General features: G+C 50.4%; 1 protein-coding gene across 1 annotated transcript; it reads left to right on the top strand.

Annotated features, from left to right (window-relative positions):
- The first annotated feature begins 1,378 nt into the window (after positions 1-1,378).
- Positions 1,379-14,082, top strand: CENPS (centromere protein S). The gene is made up of 5 exons (XM_036747925.1): positions 1,379-1,461; positions 7,067-7,190; positions 8,315-8,348; positions 11,913-11,979; positions 13,597-14,082. The coding sequence occupies exons 1-5, from the start codon at positions 1,402-1,404 to the stop codon at positions 13,732-13,734; spliced, it is 423 nt and encodes a 140-aa protein (XP_036603820.1). The 5' UTR covers positions 1,379-1,401; the 3' UTR covers positions 13,735-14,082.
- The last annotated feature ends 3,648 nt before the right edge of the window (positions 14,083-17,730 follow it).

Here is a 17,730-nt window from a genome sequence, read left to right as displayed (position 1 = left end):
ATGAATCCTCTGATGAGAGTTGACTTCTCCACTAGAATACGAGATCCTGGAGAACAGGACTGACTCCACTTTTCTATTTGTATTGGCTTGGTAAGGCTTCATTCATTCAATCATTCATTCATCCATCCATCCATCCATTCATTCATTCACTCATTCATTCATTCATAGACAGTTTTCTCCCAACCCCTTACTTTTCAGTTTTAATACCTTTTGATTAAATTCACAAGACTTTGGAAAACTGTAATCTTTTAAAAATACATATAATTTCTCATTGCTTTTATACCACCTTTATTTCCAAATATATCCTTTTTAATCTACTACCCAGTGAACCAGCCCCTGAAACACAGAAAAAAAGGGAAAAAAATCAATTGACAAAATCCGTCATTATCACGATCATCAACAAGAAACTTTTAAGTACTTACTGTGGGCCAGACACTGAGCTAAGCACAGAGGAGGCGGAGAAAGGTAAAAACCAGTTCCTGCCCTCAAGGAGTTCACAGTCCAGTTGGAGAGGCAATATGCAAACTAAATACCAACAAGACAGGATCCATTAGGATAACCAATAGAAGAAAGGCACCAGCCTCAAGGGGAACTGGGAAAGGCTTCTTGGAGAAGATAGGAGTTTAGCTTTGCTTGAAGGAAGCCAGGGAAGCAGAGATGAGGAGGGAGGGTGTTTGAAATAGTGTAGAGGGAGAAGAGAGAGGGACCCTAGACAAACCTTAGGGGACACTTGTAGTCATTATAGGTACGACTAGGATAAAGAGCAAGTAAAGAAGACTGAGAAGGGGCAGTCGGATGGGTAGGAGGAGAACCAGGAGAGAGCAGAGTCCCAAGAACCTAGAACCTAGAACCTAGAGAGTATACCAAAGAGGAGAAAGTGATCAACCGTGTCAAAGGCTGCAGAGGCGAGGAGAAGGAGAACAGAACTGAGACAGAGCCTTGGGATTTGCACGGGTGGAGGGAATTCCTCAAGTGAGAGTGCCCTATATTCCCTGGTTCTTTATTTTCTATTGTCTTACTTGTATTATTTATTTTATTATTATGCTTATATTTATTATATCGTTTGTTTTATATTATTTTATGTTATTATTAATTAGTAGCGGTGAAACAGGAGGCCCATCCCCTGTCCTTATAATTTCATTTATACTTGTTAATTTGTCAGTCCGCCCCCGGGATTCACCTAGACCTCCTTTTCCTAGGGAGGGATTATTGTCAGTTACTCTTGTCGCGCGGGGGCCTCCGCCGCCTTTTCCCCCGCGCCGCCGCTAGAGGGCGCGGCCGGCAGAGGGAGCGCTTCGCGTTTCGGCCCTTTTTGTCCTTTGCCGCATCTCGTATCGAGGAGCTTCCGAGGCGGGAAAAAAAAAGTTTCCCCGAGTCCGGGCGCGCGCTGCCTTGGCCGCCATGGACCCGGAGCAGCGGGAGGAAGAGGAGGAGGAGCAGCGGCGGCTCTCGTTCGTCAAGGTACAGGAGCTCGGGGCCCTGCAGCCCGGCCGACCTCCGCCCTTCGGGACCGGGCCCCTCTCCAAGGCCCACGGGGCCTCTCCTGGGGCTGTTGTCGCGGCGTTCTAGGCCCCGCCCGGTCCTGCCATTCAGTGCTCTGCGCCGTAGAGTCCCAGGCCCCTCCCAGCCCCGACAGCCTCCCTTCTAAGGGCCTCCCGCCTCCTGCTGTGCGCTCTCACGTTCGAGAATTTTCTAGAATGATTTAATGATGCGCAGATGGGCGGGGCCCCGCGCCCCCCCCCGGAAGTCTTCCTAGAAAGCCTTTTTGTTTTATCCTGGGGTTTCTGGGTTAACCGCGCCCTGCGCTTCCGCCCTCGGGGAGCGCTGTGTTTGACCCCCGAGGCTCCCGAAGCCTCACCCCCGAGATTTACAGACCGGGAAACTGAGGCTCCGTGACGTCACCTTACCCGGTCACTCCGGTAGAGGCGGGATTTGAACCCGGCTCTCGTGGCTGCCGGGAGAGAGGAAGAGTGTTCGGGCGCTTTGGGGCCCCGGTACTTCGGTCCAGATCTAGGGCGGCCTGGGGACGGGGAGGGGCTGAGAGGCGGGACTGGGGCCTGGAACCCTGGCCCATCCCCCCACAGTCCCCGAGGCGGAATCAGGAAGGATGTGGGGGGGGGAACTAGGTCCGGGGCCTCCCTGGACACCCCCTCCTCCCTCAGAGATCTTCGTGACTCCAGGCCTGGGCGGCCCCGCCCCCCAGTGCTTTGCTCTGCCCCGAGGGAGGACACACCGCCCCCTTCCCTGGGATCAGCCTTGGTCCTTCCCCAATGTCTGCGCATGACCCAGCAAGGCGTCTGTTCCCGGCTGAACGGCCCCGGGGCCTCCGAGGACCAGAACCCCCAGAGCGAAGAAGAGCCGGCCCCCCCCCCCCCGTGATGGGAGCGTGGGCCCTTAGAACAGGGGGTGTCCCAGCCGGGAGGGGCCTTAGAACACGGAATGGCAGGGCCAGGAGGGGCCTTAGAACAGGGGGTGTCCCAGCCGGGAGGGGCCTTAGAACACGGAATGGCAGGGCCGGGAGGGGCCTTAGAACAGGGGAGGGCAGGGCGGGGAGGGGCCTTAGAACAGGGGATGTCCAGGCCGGGAGGGGCCTTAGAACAGGGGGTGTCCGGGCCGGGAGGGGCCTTAGAACAGGGGGTGTCCCGGCCGGGAGGGCCCTTAGAACAGGGGATGGCAGAGCCGGGAGGGGCCTTAGAACACGGGATGGCAGAGCCGGGAGGGGCCCTAGAACAGGGGATGGCAGAGCCGGGAGGGGCCTTAGAACACGGGATGGCAGAGCCGGGAGGGGCCCTAGAACAGGGGAGGGCAGAGCCGGGAGGGATCTTAGAACGTCCAGTGTCCAGGCTGCGATCCCCACACTGACTCCTGTCTCTAACAGTTGGTCCCCAATCTCCAGGTCTAGCCCAGGAGAGTTCTTCCTGTTTCTGGAGAAGGCTGGGCATCTGGCATGAGAAGGTGACGTGTGACCTGCCCCGAACATCCATGGTGGGTGGGGGTAAAATCCTTTGGGGTCTTCTTGGCTCCCCCACGTCGCCGTGTGTACGGACCCTGAACCTCCCGGCCTCTGGGTCCCCGCCAGGTCCCCGGATCTCGGCGTCACTGTCAGCTTTAGAGAAGGTTCTGCTCTCTGTGTCTGTCCTCCTTGGACGCTCTTTGTCTGCGCGCCTCTGTTCCGGGCTCTTGTTCGTCACGTCCCAGATTCTCAGCCCGGGTGGCTGGGGCCGCGGGCTCGATGCTGAGCTGGGCGTGTGGTTGGCGTCCCTTGCGCTCAATCCTTCTCGCTCAGAACCTCGAAAGCGCAACAGATAGGAGCCCCGGGCCACCCGTACCCTGCCTCCCCTTCCCCATCACAGGCTCTCTTCCCCCAGGGTCTCCGTCGCTTCCGTCCCACAGGTAACAGTAAGACCCAGCATAGATCTTCCCGTTGTTGGCTCCTGAAAGATGAGATCATCATCGAGGCCAGCCGGGAGGTTATTGGCTCTTCTGGTTTTGGCCAAGAGAGAGCTCGGGAAGCTGTCTGGCTAACCCCCACCCCCCACCCCCATTCTTCTGGCAGGCTGTCGTGGTGGCTGTTCTATATAGGGAGAAGAACCACTGCCTAAATAGCGCCTTCAGGTTTAGAAACTGTGATTTTATCCTCAAAACAACCCTGGGGAGGAAATGAAGTCATCAAGCATTTATTGAGTACCTACTGTGTGCTGAGGGCTACAGATGCGGAGGAAGGCAGAAGACCCTGCCCTCAGGGACCTCACGGTCTACTGTGCAGACCCAGCATCCAGACAGGCGAGAGACAGGAGAAACTGGAGGCCGTGAAGAGGAGGCAGGCTCTGCAGTTCAGGGGCATGAGGAAAGCCTTCCTGCAGGGGGTGGAGGTGTAGCTGGGACTTGGGGGGGAGTGGGGAGATGAGGAAGACCCACCGGGCCTAGCAGGAATGCTACAGGCCACTGCACCGGGTCACCGGGGAGCTGCGCTGGAAAGCGGGGAGAGGGCAGGTCATGACAGAGTGAAAACCAAAGGATTTACATTGGTGTCCGGCTGTCTTGGTAGAGCTTTAGGTTGGGTAATTTTAATGTAAAAGTGTTTTGCGTGACTTCACCCGTACAAAGGGGATCATATTTCTTGCCTTCTCAGTGCGTGGGGGAGGGGTGGATGAAGAGAGAATCTGGAACACAAAAATAAAACTCAGTTAAAAAATAAAATAGGAAAATGCTTTAATAGCTCTATGTAGCTTAAAGCTGCTTTAAGACTGCACCCTCCCCCCCATTTGATCCCAGAGGTGATGGCTTAAGTGATTTTCCTGTCCCTATTTTGCAGGTGAGGCAAACAGAGATAAAGAGTCCTGCTCAGGGCCATGGGTCTAGAACCGGTCTCATTCCTGGGCTTGTCTTCCTGACTCCGGGTGTCCTCTCTAGCCATTGTGCTACCCGGCTGCTCCAAGATGAGCACATCCCTTCTCTTTCTGCCTGAGTCTGCCTTTATCACAAAAGCTAAGCATGCTCTTTTAACCGTGCCAGTCCTTCTGCCGTGGGGGTTCCCCAGAGCCCTTGCCAGGCAGGGGTCTCCCCCCACCCAGTGTTAGTGGCGTGTGGGAGGCTCCATCAGGGTCACTCAGGCCAGGGGGCTGGGCCCACACACGCTGTCAGCTGGGCCAGGGGCTCAGTGGCTGCAGCCAGCAGCCCCCGCCTCTCTTCATTGCTCTGGAACCACCTCCTGTGTCAGAAAGTGGGAGCATTGTTGGGAGGGTGCAGGGCACTCTCGATGTCGAGCCCTTCACCTCCAGGCCAGACCAGATATGTCCTCATGATGCCCTCAAAGGTGGCCTACAGGGGCTTTATCTTCATCTGACCCTGATGACAGCCCTGGGGGAGAGACTTGGGGGGGGAGGGGTTCTGAACCCCATTTTCTACAACATCAGAGGCTGCCCAGGTGAGCCCAGGCTGGCTTGAACAGCCCTTCCCTCTACAGCAGTGTGCCTGTTGGGTGGTCCTGGGTGGTGGGGGCGGGGGGAGACAGAAAGCCCACTCCCCTCTGGGAGATCTAGCTGGCAGAAGCTTTTTCCTTGCACCAGCCCTCAAGTGGCCTCACCACCTTTTACCGCTGCTTCTTGTCCCACCCTCTGGGGCCAAACAGAAAAATCTAATGTGGCTCCCACAGGTTAGCTCTGCAGACCTCAAAGACAGTGACCGTGGTCCCCCTACATCTCCTTTCTTCAGGATAAACGTCCCCAGGTCCTTCAGCCGACCCTCCTCAGTCTGCTCACAGGGTGCTCTGCAGCCTATCAGCAGTGCCCCTAAAATGGGTCTGGGCCTGACCGGGGAGTACAGATGTCTGGAAGAGTCCACTTTCCTAGTTCTGGATATGAGGCCTCTTCATGTCAGTAGCAGAGCCAGCCTGCTCCTTTGGTTTTCAGAGGTCCACTAAGATTTCATGAGCTCTTCTGGCTTCCATATTACACTACTGACTTACAGCTTATGGTCAGAATCCGGCCTCAGACACTTACTAGCTGTGTGACCCTGGTCAAGTCACTTAACCCTGCTTGCCTCAGTTTCCTCATCTGTAAAATGATCTGGAGAAGGAAATGGCCAACTGTTCCAGTATCTTTGCCAAGAAAACCCCAAATGGGGTCATGAAGAGTCAGTCATGACTGAAACAGCCGAATAGCAACAAAACCCCCAGATGTTTCTCAGAAAAGCTCCTGTCTAGCCCACCAGGTGCATCGGTCAGAGGGCGGGGCCTGAAGGCCAGACCTGAGTTCAAATCTGGTCTCAGACACTCCCTAGCAGCGTGGCCTTGGGCCACACTTGGCCCTTGACCTCTGTCTGCCTCGGTGTCTTTATCAAGTAGGGATGATAATAGCAAACCCTGTCCCCATTGTTGTGAAGATGACATAATATTTATAAATATCTTCTTTATAGAGTTATAAAAATCTTTGCAAACCTTAAAGCATTATAGAAATGCCAGCTATGATTATCCACACCTCCCCTCTCTTACACTTGTGAAGTTTACTTTTTGAACCCAAATGTAAGATTGACTTTTCAGAATCTCATTTTGGCATCTGAGGTGGGCTGGATCTCTGGTCTTCCTGACTGCACGCGCGCTCCTCTATCCGATGCCCCCTTGTGGGAAGAGCATCAGAAAACCTGGGCCCTGTTCCCTGATCCTGCTTCTTGTGAGCCATGGCCCTGAGCATTCACTTCGCCCCTGGGTCTCTGTTTCTTTGTCTGTGATGTCAGCCCCAGGGCCCCTCCTGGCATTGTCTTCTGCTGCCTGGGCTGGTTGGGTTGAGCCGGTCAGGTTTTCAGTGGTTTGGGGGCAGAGCGGGCCCCAGATGCCTGTTGTCATGGGGCACTGGCCTGTCCTCTCTGCCGGCCCTTCCATGGCTGGAAACAGTGTTTCTGCTCATCTCAGTCATCTTGGCCAGGAGACTCAGTCCCCAGGTAGCCAGTGCGGTGGTAGGGGTCGGTGGAGGGGGCCTTGGAGACCGTCTAGGCCCAGCTCTTCCCCCTACATCCCACAGACAGTATTGAAAGAAGAGAGCGTTTCTGCTGGCTTTCAGCCCCACCTGCAAGGCCCTCATGCCGATCCCTTTGGGGGCCTTGGAGCCTTCCTGAGCTCTTTGCCCTTCCTCCCCTCCAGTCACTCTCATCCCACCTGCACAGCCCATCTCCGTGCTGGCCTGTCTCCACTCTTCTGCTCCAGAACGCTCTCCTCCCACCCCAAGCCTGCCCGGACTTTCCTGGCCTGACTCTCTCCCCCCAGGGCTGAGCGCCCTCCTCCTTCACTGCCTCCTGTGGAGCTGCTTGTTCAGTCTGCACACACTCCTTGTGCTTAGTGACCATTTCATTCTTGCTAAGTTTGAATCCCCAGCACCCACCTCAATGCCTGGCACGCAGTAGGAGCTCAACCAGTGCTTGTCGGGGGTCGGCTGGCCTAGATTTGGCCTTTACTTGCCTGTTTCACCCGGTAGAGTGTCAGCTCCCAGAGCACCCAGCCCCGGGGACACCGGAACACACCATTTGGATCCCGCTGAATTGAACCCCCCCGGAATCGTGTCTTGTGTTTCAGAAACTGAAGGCGACTGTCCACTACACGGTGGGCTCCATGTGCCAGGAAGCCGCTGAGGCCAAAGGCGTCAGGTTCACCAAGCCGGCCATCGCGGCCATATCTGAAGTCACCTTTCAGCAGTGCGGTAGGTGTCCCGGCCCACTCCTGCTTCTGCTGCCCCTTGCTTCAGCATTGCCTTTTGAAAACGAGCTTTGTCTGTTGCCTTTCTGGTTTTTTCTTTTCATCTCAGCTCTCTCCCCAAATTCCAACCCCACCCCGGCAAGGAACCATCCCTTGTTTTTGTGTTTCTGTTTAAAAATAAACTTCATGGGTGCCCTTTGTTTCTACATCACTGTTGTCCACCCCCCCACAGAACCAAGGTAAAGGCCCCATATAATGGAGCATCTCTCCCTTCCGCACCCCTAGTCCCCCTGCTCTCAGCCGAGGGGGGGCTGCCCTCCGCAGATAGAGAGATTGGGCTACAAGTCTTGACTTCCCTTCTGATCCTCTCTGCCATCCCCACCCTGAACCTTCCTGTTCATTCCTTCTTTACTGAGCCTCTGATTTCACTGGTATAGGGAACCCCCTGGTGAGGAAACTCCTTCAGCCAGTGGGCACTAAGGGGTTAAGTGACTTGCCCAGGGTCCCACAGTCCGTGTGTGTGTCTGAGGTAGGACTTGAACCCAGGTCTTCAGTTTTTGAGGCTGCCCCTCCCACTTAAAAAATTCATCTTATTGAGGCCTTTTGTTTTTTATAACACAGAATTTTTTTGAATAGACTTCCTGCCCACCCCTGCCCAACCCAGCAGACACAGTGACCTTGTCTGGAAGGGTGTGCCAGGTTCCTCCACCTCCCAGCTAAGAGGAGGTGGGGGGAGCATTCACGATAATGACTCCCAAGAACCGTGACCTCTCAGGAGTCTGGTGATTAGGTTCAGGGCTTTGGGAAGTTTGATTTTTCAATTGACTTGGTCATCGACTGGCCCCATTTGGTGCTTGCTATGGGTGCTCTGATTTGGGGTCAGTCCTGAAGTTAAAGAATGGTTTTGTTTAATTACTAGAAACCAAAGGTACCGAATTAATGGAAGATTTGCTGGGGTAAAGGGTGCTGGAAGAGATGGGGCCGCGATGAATAAGGGCGATGAGAGCCTGCTTCACCTTTGAAATGCTGCTGCGTTAGTCACTGTGCAAGTGACGACAGACATTTAAAATTGACTTTTCATCTCTCTGAGGATAATGGTGGCTAAAATACCTCTCCTTTCTCCTTCAGAACATTTCGCCAAAGACCTTGAGATGTTTGCCAGGTAGGTGTAGGAGGTGGGTTTTGGGGAAGTCTTGTCTTTTTGGATTTTGTGGGTCTTTTGTGTGCTTTTGTGAGACTGCAGCTGGCTGGCGCCCGCCGTTGGCGGCTGGGTTTCGAGGGGGCCTCGTGTCTCCATCCGTGAAGCCCCGTAATTAGTGTCTGCTTTCCGTCAGATGGAGTCAGCCCCGCTTTTGGCGACGTTTTCATGAAGTCGTATGAGTGTCTGTCACAGAACAGAAGTTACCTGATTGCAGATTCGGCGGAGGGCGTTGGGCCGAGGGGCCTCCACGCCGTGTGCGCAAGGGCTCTCGGCTCCTGATTTCTCCTCCGCTTTTCTCGGAATGAGGGTTTCAAGCACTTTGAAACCTTGTAGGTGGAGAGAGAAAGAAAGACACAAAAAGAAATTAGGTGGGAGACGGGGAGAAGCTCTCTTATGTGTATGTGGGGTGTAATTGCCTGCAGGTGTGGGGGTGAGGACGCCTAGATGCCTGCCGCTAGTCAAAGGCCTTCATTTGCCCCATTTGTTAAGAGAAAAAAAACAGCCCTTGCAAGATGAGGCCCCGCTTTCATCTAGAATCGCTTTAGCTTTTACAGGTGATTTATGCTCATCTCTCCAATTAGTACCTTAGGTAATTGAAAACAATGGCCATGAATTGCTTTTATGAAGCAGTTCAGATGACTGAGGCCTGAAAGGGCTAAAGCTTTCTCATTTGCCAACGTTCCTGAATTGGTGCCAACCTCTCCCTCCCCCGAGCCCTCCTCTTACCCCTTTGTTTCAGTTAGGAATGTTCTGAATGAATTAAAGCACCGGGTTCCCAGAGGGCAGACTTCAAACACGGTACGTGTTCCTACTTTCCTTGGCCCTCTTAGAAACATCCAGCAGCTTCCGACTTGGGACTTGGCCATGAACTCGTCCAGCAAACCTTTCTTGGGAACCTACTGTGTGCAAGGGACAGCCAGGAATACAAAGAGAGAAATGGCAGAGTCCCTGTTCTGAGAGGGAGGGAAAATGGGAGCACAAAAAATGATGGTGAAGAAGAGGGCAAAAGCCAAGGAAAGAGGCCTTGTAGTATTGTGGACAGAAGAAATTGGAAGGAAGAGAGGAGGGAGGGAGAGAGACAGAAGAGAGGGGGAGACAGAGATGGAGAGAGAGGGAGAGATAGAGACAGGAGGGAGGAGGGGAGGAAGAGAGGGGAATGACTTTTAGCTGGGCCAGTGGTCAGAAAAAGCTTCCTAGAAGGTGACCCCTGACTGGGGCCTTGAATGAATGAGCCTTGTGAGCACATCCAAGGTACTGTCACTCTTCTGGGCACCAGAGATAAAAACAGAAAGTCCTTCAGGCCCCAGCTGAGGTCCTACAAGAAGCCTTTCCCCAGCCCTGCTTAATTCTTCAGCCTCCCCTCTGTGGATTATCTTCCACAGCCGGCTTGCCCACAGCTGGCCTGCCCTCTGTCTCTCACTTTAGACTGAGCTTGAGGACAAGGCTTGCCTTTTGCTTTTCTTTGCAGTGCTTAATAAGTGTTTTTTGTCGGAGAAAGTCAAGGTGCTACCTGTTCTCGGGGTCTCACTTTCTAATAGGGGAAGATTTCAGCTGAAAGATGGCCAGGCCCCAGGGGTCTTGGGGTACAGTGGCAAAGCAGATAGTGGAGAAAGGGGAGGAGGCCGTGCCAGATGTAGCGGACGGGTTATAAAGACGAGGAGGCAGAAAGGACAGTTAGAATGGGGGACACAGAGTGGTCCTTATGTAGAAGAATGCGAGGAAACTGCAAGAGGTGGGATGGAACCAGCTGGAAGGCCTCGAATGCCAAGAAAGCACTTTTTGTTTAGGAGGCAATAGGGAGCCACAGAAGGGTTTGGAGTACTTTTTGGCATCTTGATCAGAGCAGTGTAGGATGGAGAAAGGGAGGGGACAGGCCGGGGGGATAAGCATTTGTGTGGCAGCCACCATGTGCCAGGCCTTTTGTAATTCTTATCTCATTTCATCCACACAACAGTCCGGGTAAGGAGGTGCTGCATTATGATCCCTGTTTTACAGCTGAGGAAACTGAGGCAAACAGGGTGAAGTGACTTGCCCTGGGTCACACAGCTGTAAATGTCTGAGGCCAGATTTGAACTCAGATGTTTTTCTGGCTCCAGGCCCATCATTCTATGCATCAGCTGCCCTTAATCTGCTAGATTGAGGCAGCATTATTATGGCAACCAAAAACCCACCCAGGGGCCAGTGTGTGATGGACGCTAGACCTTGTTCTACATCACTGCTCTCTCTTAGCCTGGGAATGTGTAAGGAGGTATCCAGTGGGAGGGGCAGTGACCTATGGGATGCAGGAGGATCAGCACGGAGAGTGAGAAAAGGGAGGGGGGTGGTGTGCTTTGTGGGGTTCAGCTTGATGTCTCAGAAGGAATGAGGAAACATGAGGGGGTGCCTGGCCTGGACACTGTCCCTGCAGCAGAGGCCGTCCCACCAGCTTGTCTTCTGTAGTGTGACCAGATGATGGAAGAAAGACAAAACGCTAAATAGCAACTCTTTATGGATAAATGGAAAAGGGAAGGAAGGTAGAAATATCAGGCATCATCATAGTGAAACCAGTTATGTTTGGCTCGCGTTAAAGGCCCCCTTTTGTTGTGTGATTGGATAAAATGGCCTCTCTCTTCCCTTGTTGTAAACAGAGATGAGAATGTCCGCTAAGGTAAAGAATTCTGCATCCTGGCTGTTTCCCAGGCCCCCTGCCCCAGCTCCAACATCCCCAGTGAATGTAGATAACAGTTGCCTTCCCTATTTCTGAAATCCCTATTTTTGAAATTCCCGATTTCGGAAGACTCGGGGAGGCAGGGATCCAGAGAGATGCCTTTGGTAACATAGCAGTAGATGTGGAGGAGAGGTGCAGGCAAAGGTGCTGAGGGGGAAAGGGCCAGGAGCGTTTGAATAATAAGTCCCTTTGTTAGCTCAAGTTGGTGATGAAGCCTGTGCTGCGGGTGGTTTCTGGGGGGGGGAAGGTGCTCCGCACCCCTGAATTGCTGCTAGCCCCCCTTCTTGTCTGTAGGCCTCTTTTCTTCATCTAGACCGCAAGCTGCCCGAGGGCAGAGACCGTGTCTATTTCTTTAGCTGCCTCCTTGATTCCCAGCCTGGAATTAGCCTGGTCCCTGGCCCGTGTGCTGCTGACGGAGGTGCTGTGACAGATGGTGAATCTGCAGCAGACTTTCATCTTTCCCCAAACTGTGTATTCTCCGCTTCCCATCTGGCTTTCCCTGGTATTTATGCACAAATTCTGGAAGGGATTCAGGGCCTGCCCTCCGTTTGCTTGTGCTTACCCCTCAGCCCAGTGTTGGACCTCAGGCAGCTGGGCTCCTTGCTCGTCCTTGGAGCTTCCTCTCCCTTGGATCTTGGCGGACCGGGGAGCGCGTTCAGTCGGTAGTCTGAGTCTCACTGTCCTCCTCTCGGCTTTTCGCGGGGCACCCCTGTCCACAGAGGCTGCAGGTTGCCCGGCCTTGGCTAGCTGGGAGACTGTGAACTCGCGACCCTTGAAACGATGGCAAATTTGGTGAATTGTTTTTGCCCTTTCCCCAGACATGCAAAAAGAAGCACGATTAACATGGAAGACGTGAAGCTCTTAGCCAGGAGGAGTAGCGCATTGGTGAGAGATGGATTTCCTTCCTTCCTCCCCTTTCCTATCAGAATACATTATTCCCCATTAATCACCTGAAGCAAGGAAGTTATTCCCCAGGGTACCTTGCATTAAAAACCAGAGCTAGCTGAGCCTCTAGGACTTGTCTGTAATATATGGGCCTTTTTTTTTTTTCATTTTGATGGATCTGCCCACCCAGCATTTGCAGGTCGTCATCAGCATTCTCTGGGGTTAGTAATCTGCACACCCTCCCTTTCCTTTTTTTTTTTTCCTACCTCTAAACTTTGGACCTTTGTAGCCTGTTCAGCATCATCAGGATGTTTGGGGATGAGATTGGCTTGGGATACGTTGTTGTGATGACCCAAAAGTGATTGAAGCTCCCGAAACTTGCTCTGTTGACTCTTCTCTTTAAGCCTGGGATCATGTGAAGAAAGAGCAAGTTTCCTGTGTTCTCACTGAAAGTTGGAGGGCCCTTCCATGACATCCCAGTATGACCCCCTGGTTGCCCCAAGGAGACTGAAGCCCTGAGACCTACAGCTCGTTACTGACAGGCACAACTCTGATCCAGTCCAACAAGCATTCATTAAATATTTACTATGTACAAGGTGCTAGGGATACAGAAACCGAGGGAAAAAGGGCCCCAGTCCTCATGGAGCTTTTGCAAAGCTCGTTTACAAAGAGAAACCCACACGATGATTTGAGGAGGGAGAAGAGGGACCCTCCCCAGAAAGCGGTGCCTCAATGGAGCCTTGAAGGGAGCTCAGAATGCTGAGGTTTGGAGGAGAGGCAGTGCACATGAGGCATCCTGGGCTGAGGCCCTCCCAGAGGTAGGAGATGGGAGACAGTAGGGAGGGCCAGTGGCTGGAGCGTAGTATATAACCTGGGTTCCTGTGATGTGAGCCTGGACAGGGCCTGGAGTCATGTAGGGAAGGCCTCTACCTGCCAGGCCTCCTGACTCCTACGACCAATGAACTTGTTCCTCACCTGCCCCTTTTCCTTTCTTTGCTTTTTGGGTGGCAGATTAGTAAACTGGCCTGTAGCTTGTGTTTGTAATAGCTGTTGTCACTCCTTTGATTTCTTCCTTTACTATTATCTGGGGCACTGAATGATGGAGTGACTTTGCAGTGGAGTCACACACCCAGCGTGTGTCAGCCATGAGAGATTTGAACCCAAGACTTCATGTCCCTGAGTGAAGCTCTCTATCCACTGTTAGACCATCCTGCCTTTCTTGATTCATCTGCCAAGAAAGCTTTTAGATTAGGGGTTCTTAACCTAGGGGGTCTATGAACTTTGTTTAAAAAAAAGTTTTGACTACATTTCACAAGAATAATTTTCTTCTGTAACCCCATGTATGTTACGCGTTTAAGAATGTTATTCTGAGAAGGGGTCCATGGGCTTTACCAGCCTGTTGCCAGATAGGCCTAGAACTCAGACAAGATTGGAAGCCCTCCCTGGTTTGAATCCTGGAGAGAGGGGAATGTATCTTGGACATCCACATGTCGGCACCTTGGGGACACCACTCAATCCTTCAGTCAATAAGCATCTGTTACCTCTTGTATAGAATTCTTGTGCTTTTGGTCTAGTGAGAAGCAGTCTCAAAACATTATCCCTAAACCTTCTTTTTAGCTAAGTTACATCACAGAGAAGAGTGAAGAGATTTCTCGAGCAAACCAGGAACAGAAGGATAAGAAGAAAAAGAAGGCAGACGGAGGAAGCAAAAAATCCAGTAAACAGGCAGTGACCGAAATGGACATTGACGATTGAGATGGCCTCCTGCTGCCGCTGGATGCTCCTTTTCCAGCTGCTCTGGGTGGCATCGGGGCCAAAGGAGCGGACCATGGCAGCAGTCACCATCCCACAAGCTCTACTGTGGGAAGCCAACTTGGAAGGAATGAATGGAGAGAGAGTAGATACTGATGGGTGTTTGGGGGGCTAATCTTGTTCCTACTGTAAATAGTTGACTAAAAATTTAACACATAAGAAAACTGGAAATACTTAAGCAAGATATTCTGGTGCCTTTATTGGTACTCTGAGAAAGGAGTGTTGGAGCAGTGTGAATTTAAATTATTATTATTTTTGTTTTTTAATTAATAAAACGTTGTGTAGCTAACCATTTCAGACTCCAAACACGTTTTTCTTCTGTCTATTTTCTACTTTCCTGGGCTAAACGACATACCCAGAAAATAGCAGTGAATGAGCTATGTTTAGAGCCTTTTTGCTTGCTCGTTCTGATTACTGTGTTGTCCTGATGCCATCGTGGTAAAGGGAAGAAAGATGGCAGGTTGGAAACGGCTTTCTGTCTTTCCTGAAGGGACCGGCTCCACTCGCCTTCCTCTGTTTTTGGTTCACAGGTCTCAGGGTAGTCACAGTCCAGTCTCCAATTCTGCTGGCAGGAGCTCTTTGACCTTATAAGAAATCCCATGGGAGGGGAAAACCAGTCCTGATGGGTTGCTCTTCTGCTAGGAACTCCAGACATTTGGGCCGCAGCCCAGTTTGTGAATTGTGCTTTCTGAGACCACTCACCTCCTCTATCTTCTTTCCAAGGTTTCTGGCAGACTCAGGGCCGTTTGTTTTTCTTCTTGGCTTGGTGACAGGATGATCACGTGCCCCGTCTGATTTAGGGGAAAGACACCCCCAGACCGAGTCCTGTCCACAGTAACAGCAAACAGATAAGCCCACCTGGGTTCAAGGTCAGTGGCTCATAGGCAGGTTCCGGCTTATAGGCCTAACTCTTCCTGGGGTCTCAGACAGCTGATTTTCACACCTGTCTCCTATCTGTGAAAGAGAAGTCACTCTCTAAGGTCATCCCACAAGTTCTACTCATTAGCAAAACCAACTTTGGAGGGACAGATGAAGAGAAAATAGATGCTGTGGGGTGGTTTAGTGCTAATCTCTTCCTACTCTAAATAGTTGGCTAGCCACGTTAATACAGAAGAAAGCTCTCCCCACCCTGCAATCATAGAATGAAGAAAGCTCAAGGGGCTTTGGGGATCACAGCTGAGCCCTTTCATTTTTACAGAGGGAACCAAGGCCCAGAAAGCTGGGAGGGCTGGCTCCAGAACAGTAACATAGGAGGAAGCAGAGCTGAGGTTCGAACCCAGAATCCAAAGCCAGGGCTCTTTCTCCTCTTCATTAGGCTCTCTATTTTCATATGAACTCTCACATGCAGCATGTACAATTCATATTCAGGAAAGATTTTTTTCCCATCCTTTTAGAGAATACTGTCAATATGTAGTAAGAGAGACAAAAAAATCATAAATGCACTTTGACCTGTAATTCTATTGTTGGAATATTCTCTCAAAGTTAAAAAAGAGATCTGTTCAAAGATGTTTATATCAGCCTTATATATAATAAAAAAAAAACAACTGTAAATAACCTAAACATGCATCATTTGAAGATGGCTAAATACATTGTGTTACATTCGTGTGACAGAATATTACAATGCAGTCAGTCAACAAGCATTGATGAAGACCCTACTGTGTGCTGGGCTCTGTGTTAGACCCCCAGGAGGTCTAATATAAAGAATGAGATAACATCTGCTTATTTACATCCTTCTGGAGGAAACAAGAAGTACATTTACAAAAATAATAATAGTGAATATTTATATGACTCCTTAAGGTTTGCAAAGAGGCAGCTCAGTGGCACCGGAGCGAATAAAGCTCTGGACCTAGAATCAGGAGGACCTGAGTTCAAATCCAGCCTCAGATACTTCCTAGCTGTGTGACCCTGGGCAAGTCACTCAGTCTCTGCCTCAGTTTCCTGAACTGTAAAATGTAGATGATAATAGCACTTACTTGCCAGGGTTATGAGGTTCAGATGAGATAATGTTTGTAAAGCACTTAGCACATGGTAGACACTTAATAAATACTTGATTCCCTGCTTCTTTTCTAAGATTCTATTCATCTCCTTAACTTCTGTCTTATTTATTTTATAGTTGGATTTATCTAGCTCTGAGAGGGGAAGATTGAGGTCCCCCACTAATATAGTTTTACTGGCCATTTCCTCCAGAAACTCATTTAACTTTTTCTTTTAAGAATTTGGACGCGATGCCATTTGGTACATATGTGTTTAGTATTGATATTATTTCATTGTCTGTGGTTCTTTTCAGCAAGACTCGCCCAGTTTACCTCTGTGTATAAAATTGGGCTGTTTAATGGGTGAGGCATATAATCATAAGATCATATATTTAGATTTGGGAAGGACCTGAGAGGTCACCAAGTCCAGACAGACAAATGAGAGCTAGCTAGCTAGCTAGATGATGACAGAGCTAGGCAGATGATAGAGACAGGTAAAGAGAGATGGCTGACAGATGATGATAAAGATATATATATATATATACACATATATGTATATATATGGATAGGTCTTTTATTAAGTGTTTACTGTGTGCTAGTCTCTGAGCTTGTTATGTTACTTTACATGTTGAAAATAATTAAGCGAATACTGACCAAGCAGGTTTAACTTGGTTGTAATTTGTTAATTGTAAATTGTTAATAAAATGTTCTTTTTTTAAAATTAAAAAAAAAGATTTTCTTCTTTGGGAGGATTCTTTAATATACCTTAAATCATTCAACAAAAGTATTAGTATACAGTGTGGTTTTATGGAAATTTCATTTTTAATGAAATTTAGTGAAATTTTAATGAGAAGTGAAATTGAGATTTCATTTTCTGCATGTATTTATAGCTGATACCTGGCAATATTTTTTACATGGAATAAATACAAAGAACCTAACTGCTATTTTTCTCAGCTCTCACCATGGTTGGGTAACAGGGAGCTAATTCTAGGACCCTATTTATTTTCTTCCTCATCTATGCCGTCTGGCTTCTGACCTCATCATTCAGCTGATACCGTTCTTCCCAAAGGTACCAATGGTCTATATCTTCATTACCAAGCCCAATGATCTTTTCCCACTCTTTGTTCTCCTTGAACTCTCTGCAGACTCTTCTCTCTCTAAGTTTTTCTGATACTGCTCTCTCCTGGTACTCTGTCTACCTGCCCGGCTGCTCCTTCCCAGCCTCCTTTGCTGGACCTTCATCCATAGCTGTCCCCCAAGGCCCTACCCTGGGCCCTTTTCTCCTTTTAGACTCTTGCTTGGTATGTCATCAGCTCCTGATGACTCTCTGTTTATCCAGCCCTGCCCTCCCTTGACCTCTTCTCCCGTTGATCAGCTGCATATCATACATCTCTAACTGGATGTCCTGTACACATCTTCCACTCAACATGTACAAAACTAACTTATCTTTTCCCTCCAAGCCTTTCTGGCCTCCATGTTACTGGAGGGGCATCACCTTCCTCCCAGCCCCCTGGACTCACAGCCTAGGAGTCATCCAGGACCCCTCATTCTCTTTCATTCCCAACAGCCACGCTCTTGCCAAGGCCAGCCCCTTTCACCTTTGCAGCATCTCTCAAATACACCCCTGGGCGAGTCATTTCATCTCTGCCTACTTCCATTTCCTCAACTGTAAGATGAAGATAGCAGTAGCACCGACTCTGCTGGGTCGTTGTGAGGATCAAATGAGATGATATTTGTAAAGTCCATAGCACAGTGCTTGGCCCTTACTAGGCACTTGATGAATGCTGTTCCCTTCCTTCTTTCCCTGGGATTTCCTCTGATTCGTCCTGTCTGTGGATTGTTTGGACATAGTTGTTTGTATGTTGTCCCCACCACTGGACCGTGAGCTCCTTGAGAGGAAAGGCTGCTTTTTGAGCTTAGCACAGTGCCTGGTACATGGTAGGCACTTAATAAATGCTTGTTGACT

The sequence above is a fragment of the Trichosurus vulpecula genome, chromosome 2, assembly GCF_011100635.1.
Source record: "Trichosurus vulpecula isolate mTriVul1 chromosome 2, mTriVul1.pri, whole genome shotgun sequence".
NCBI lineage: Eukaryota > Metazoa > Chordata > Mammalia > Diprotodontia > Phalangeridae > Trichosurus > Trichosurus vulpecula.
The sequence above is the reverse complement of the archived record's forward strand: the minus strand, read 5'-3'. Positions and strand labels throughout refer to the sequence as shown.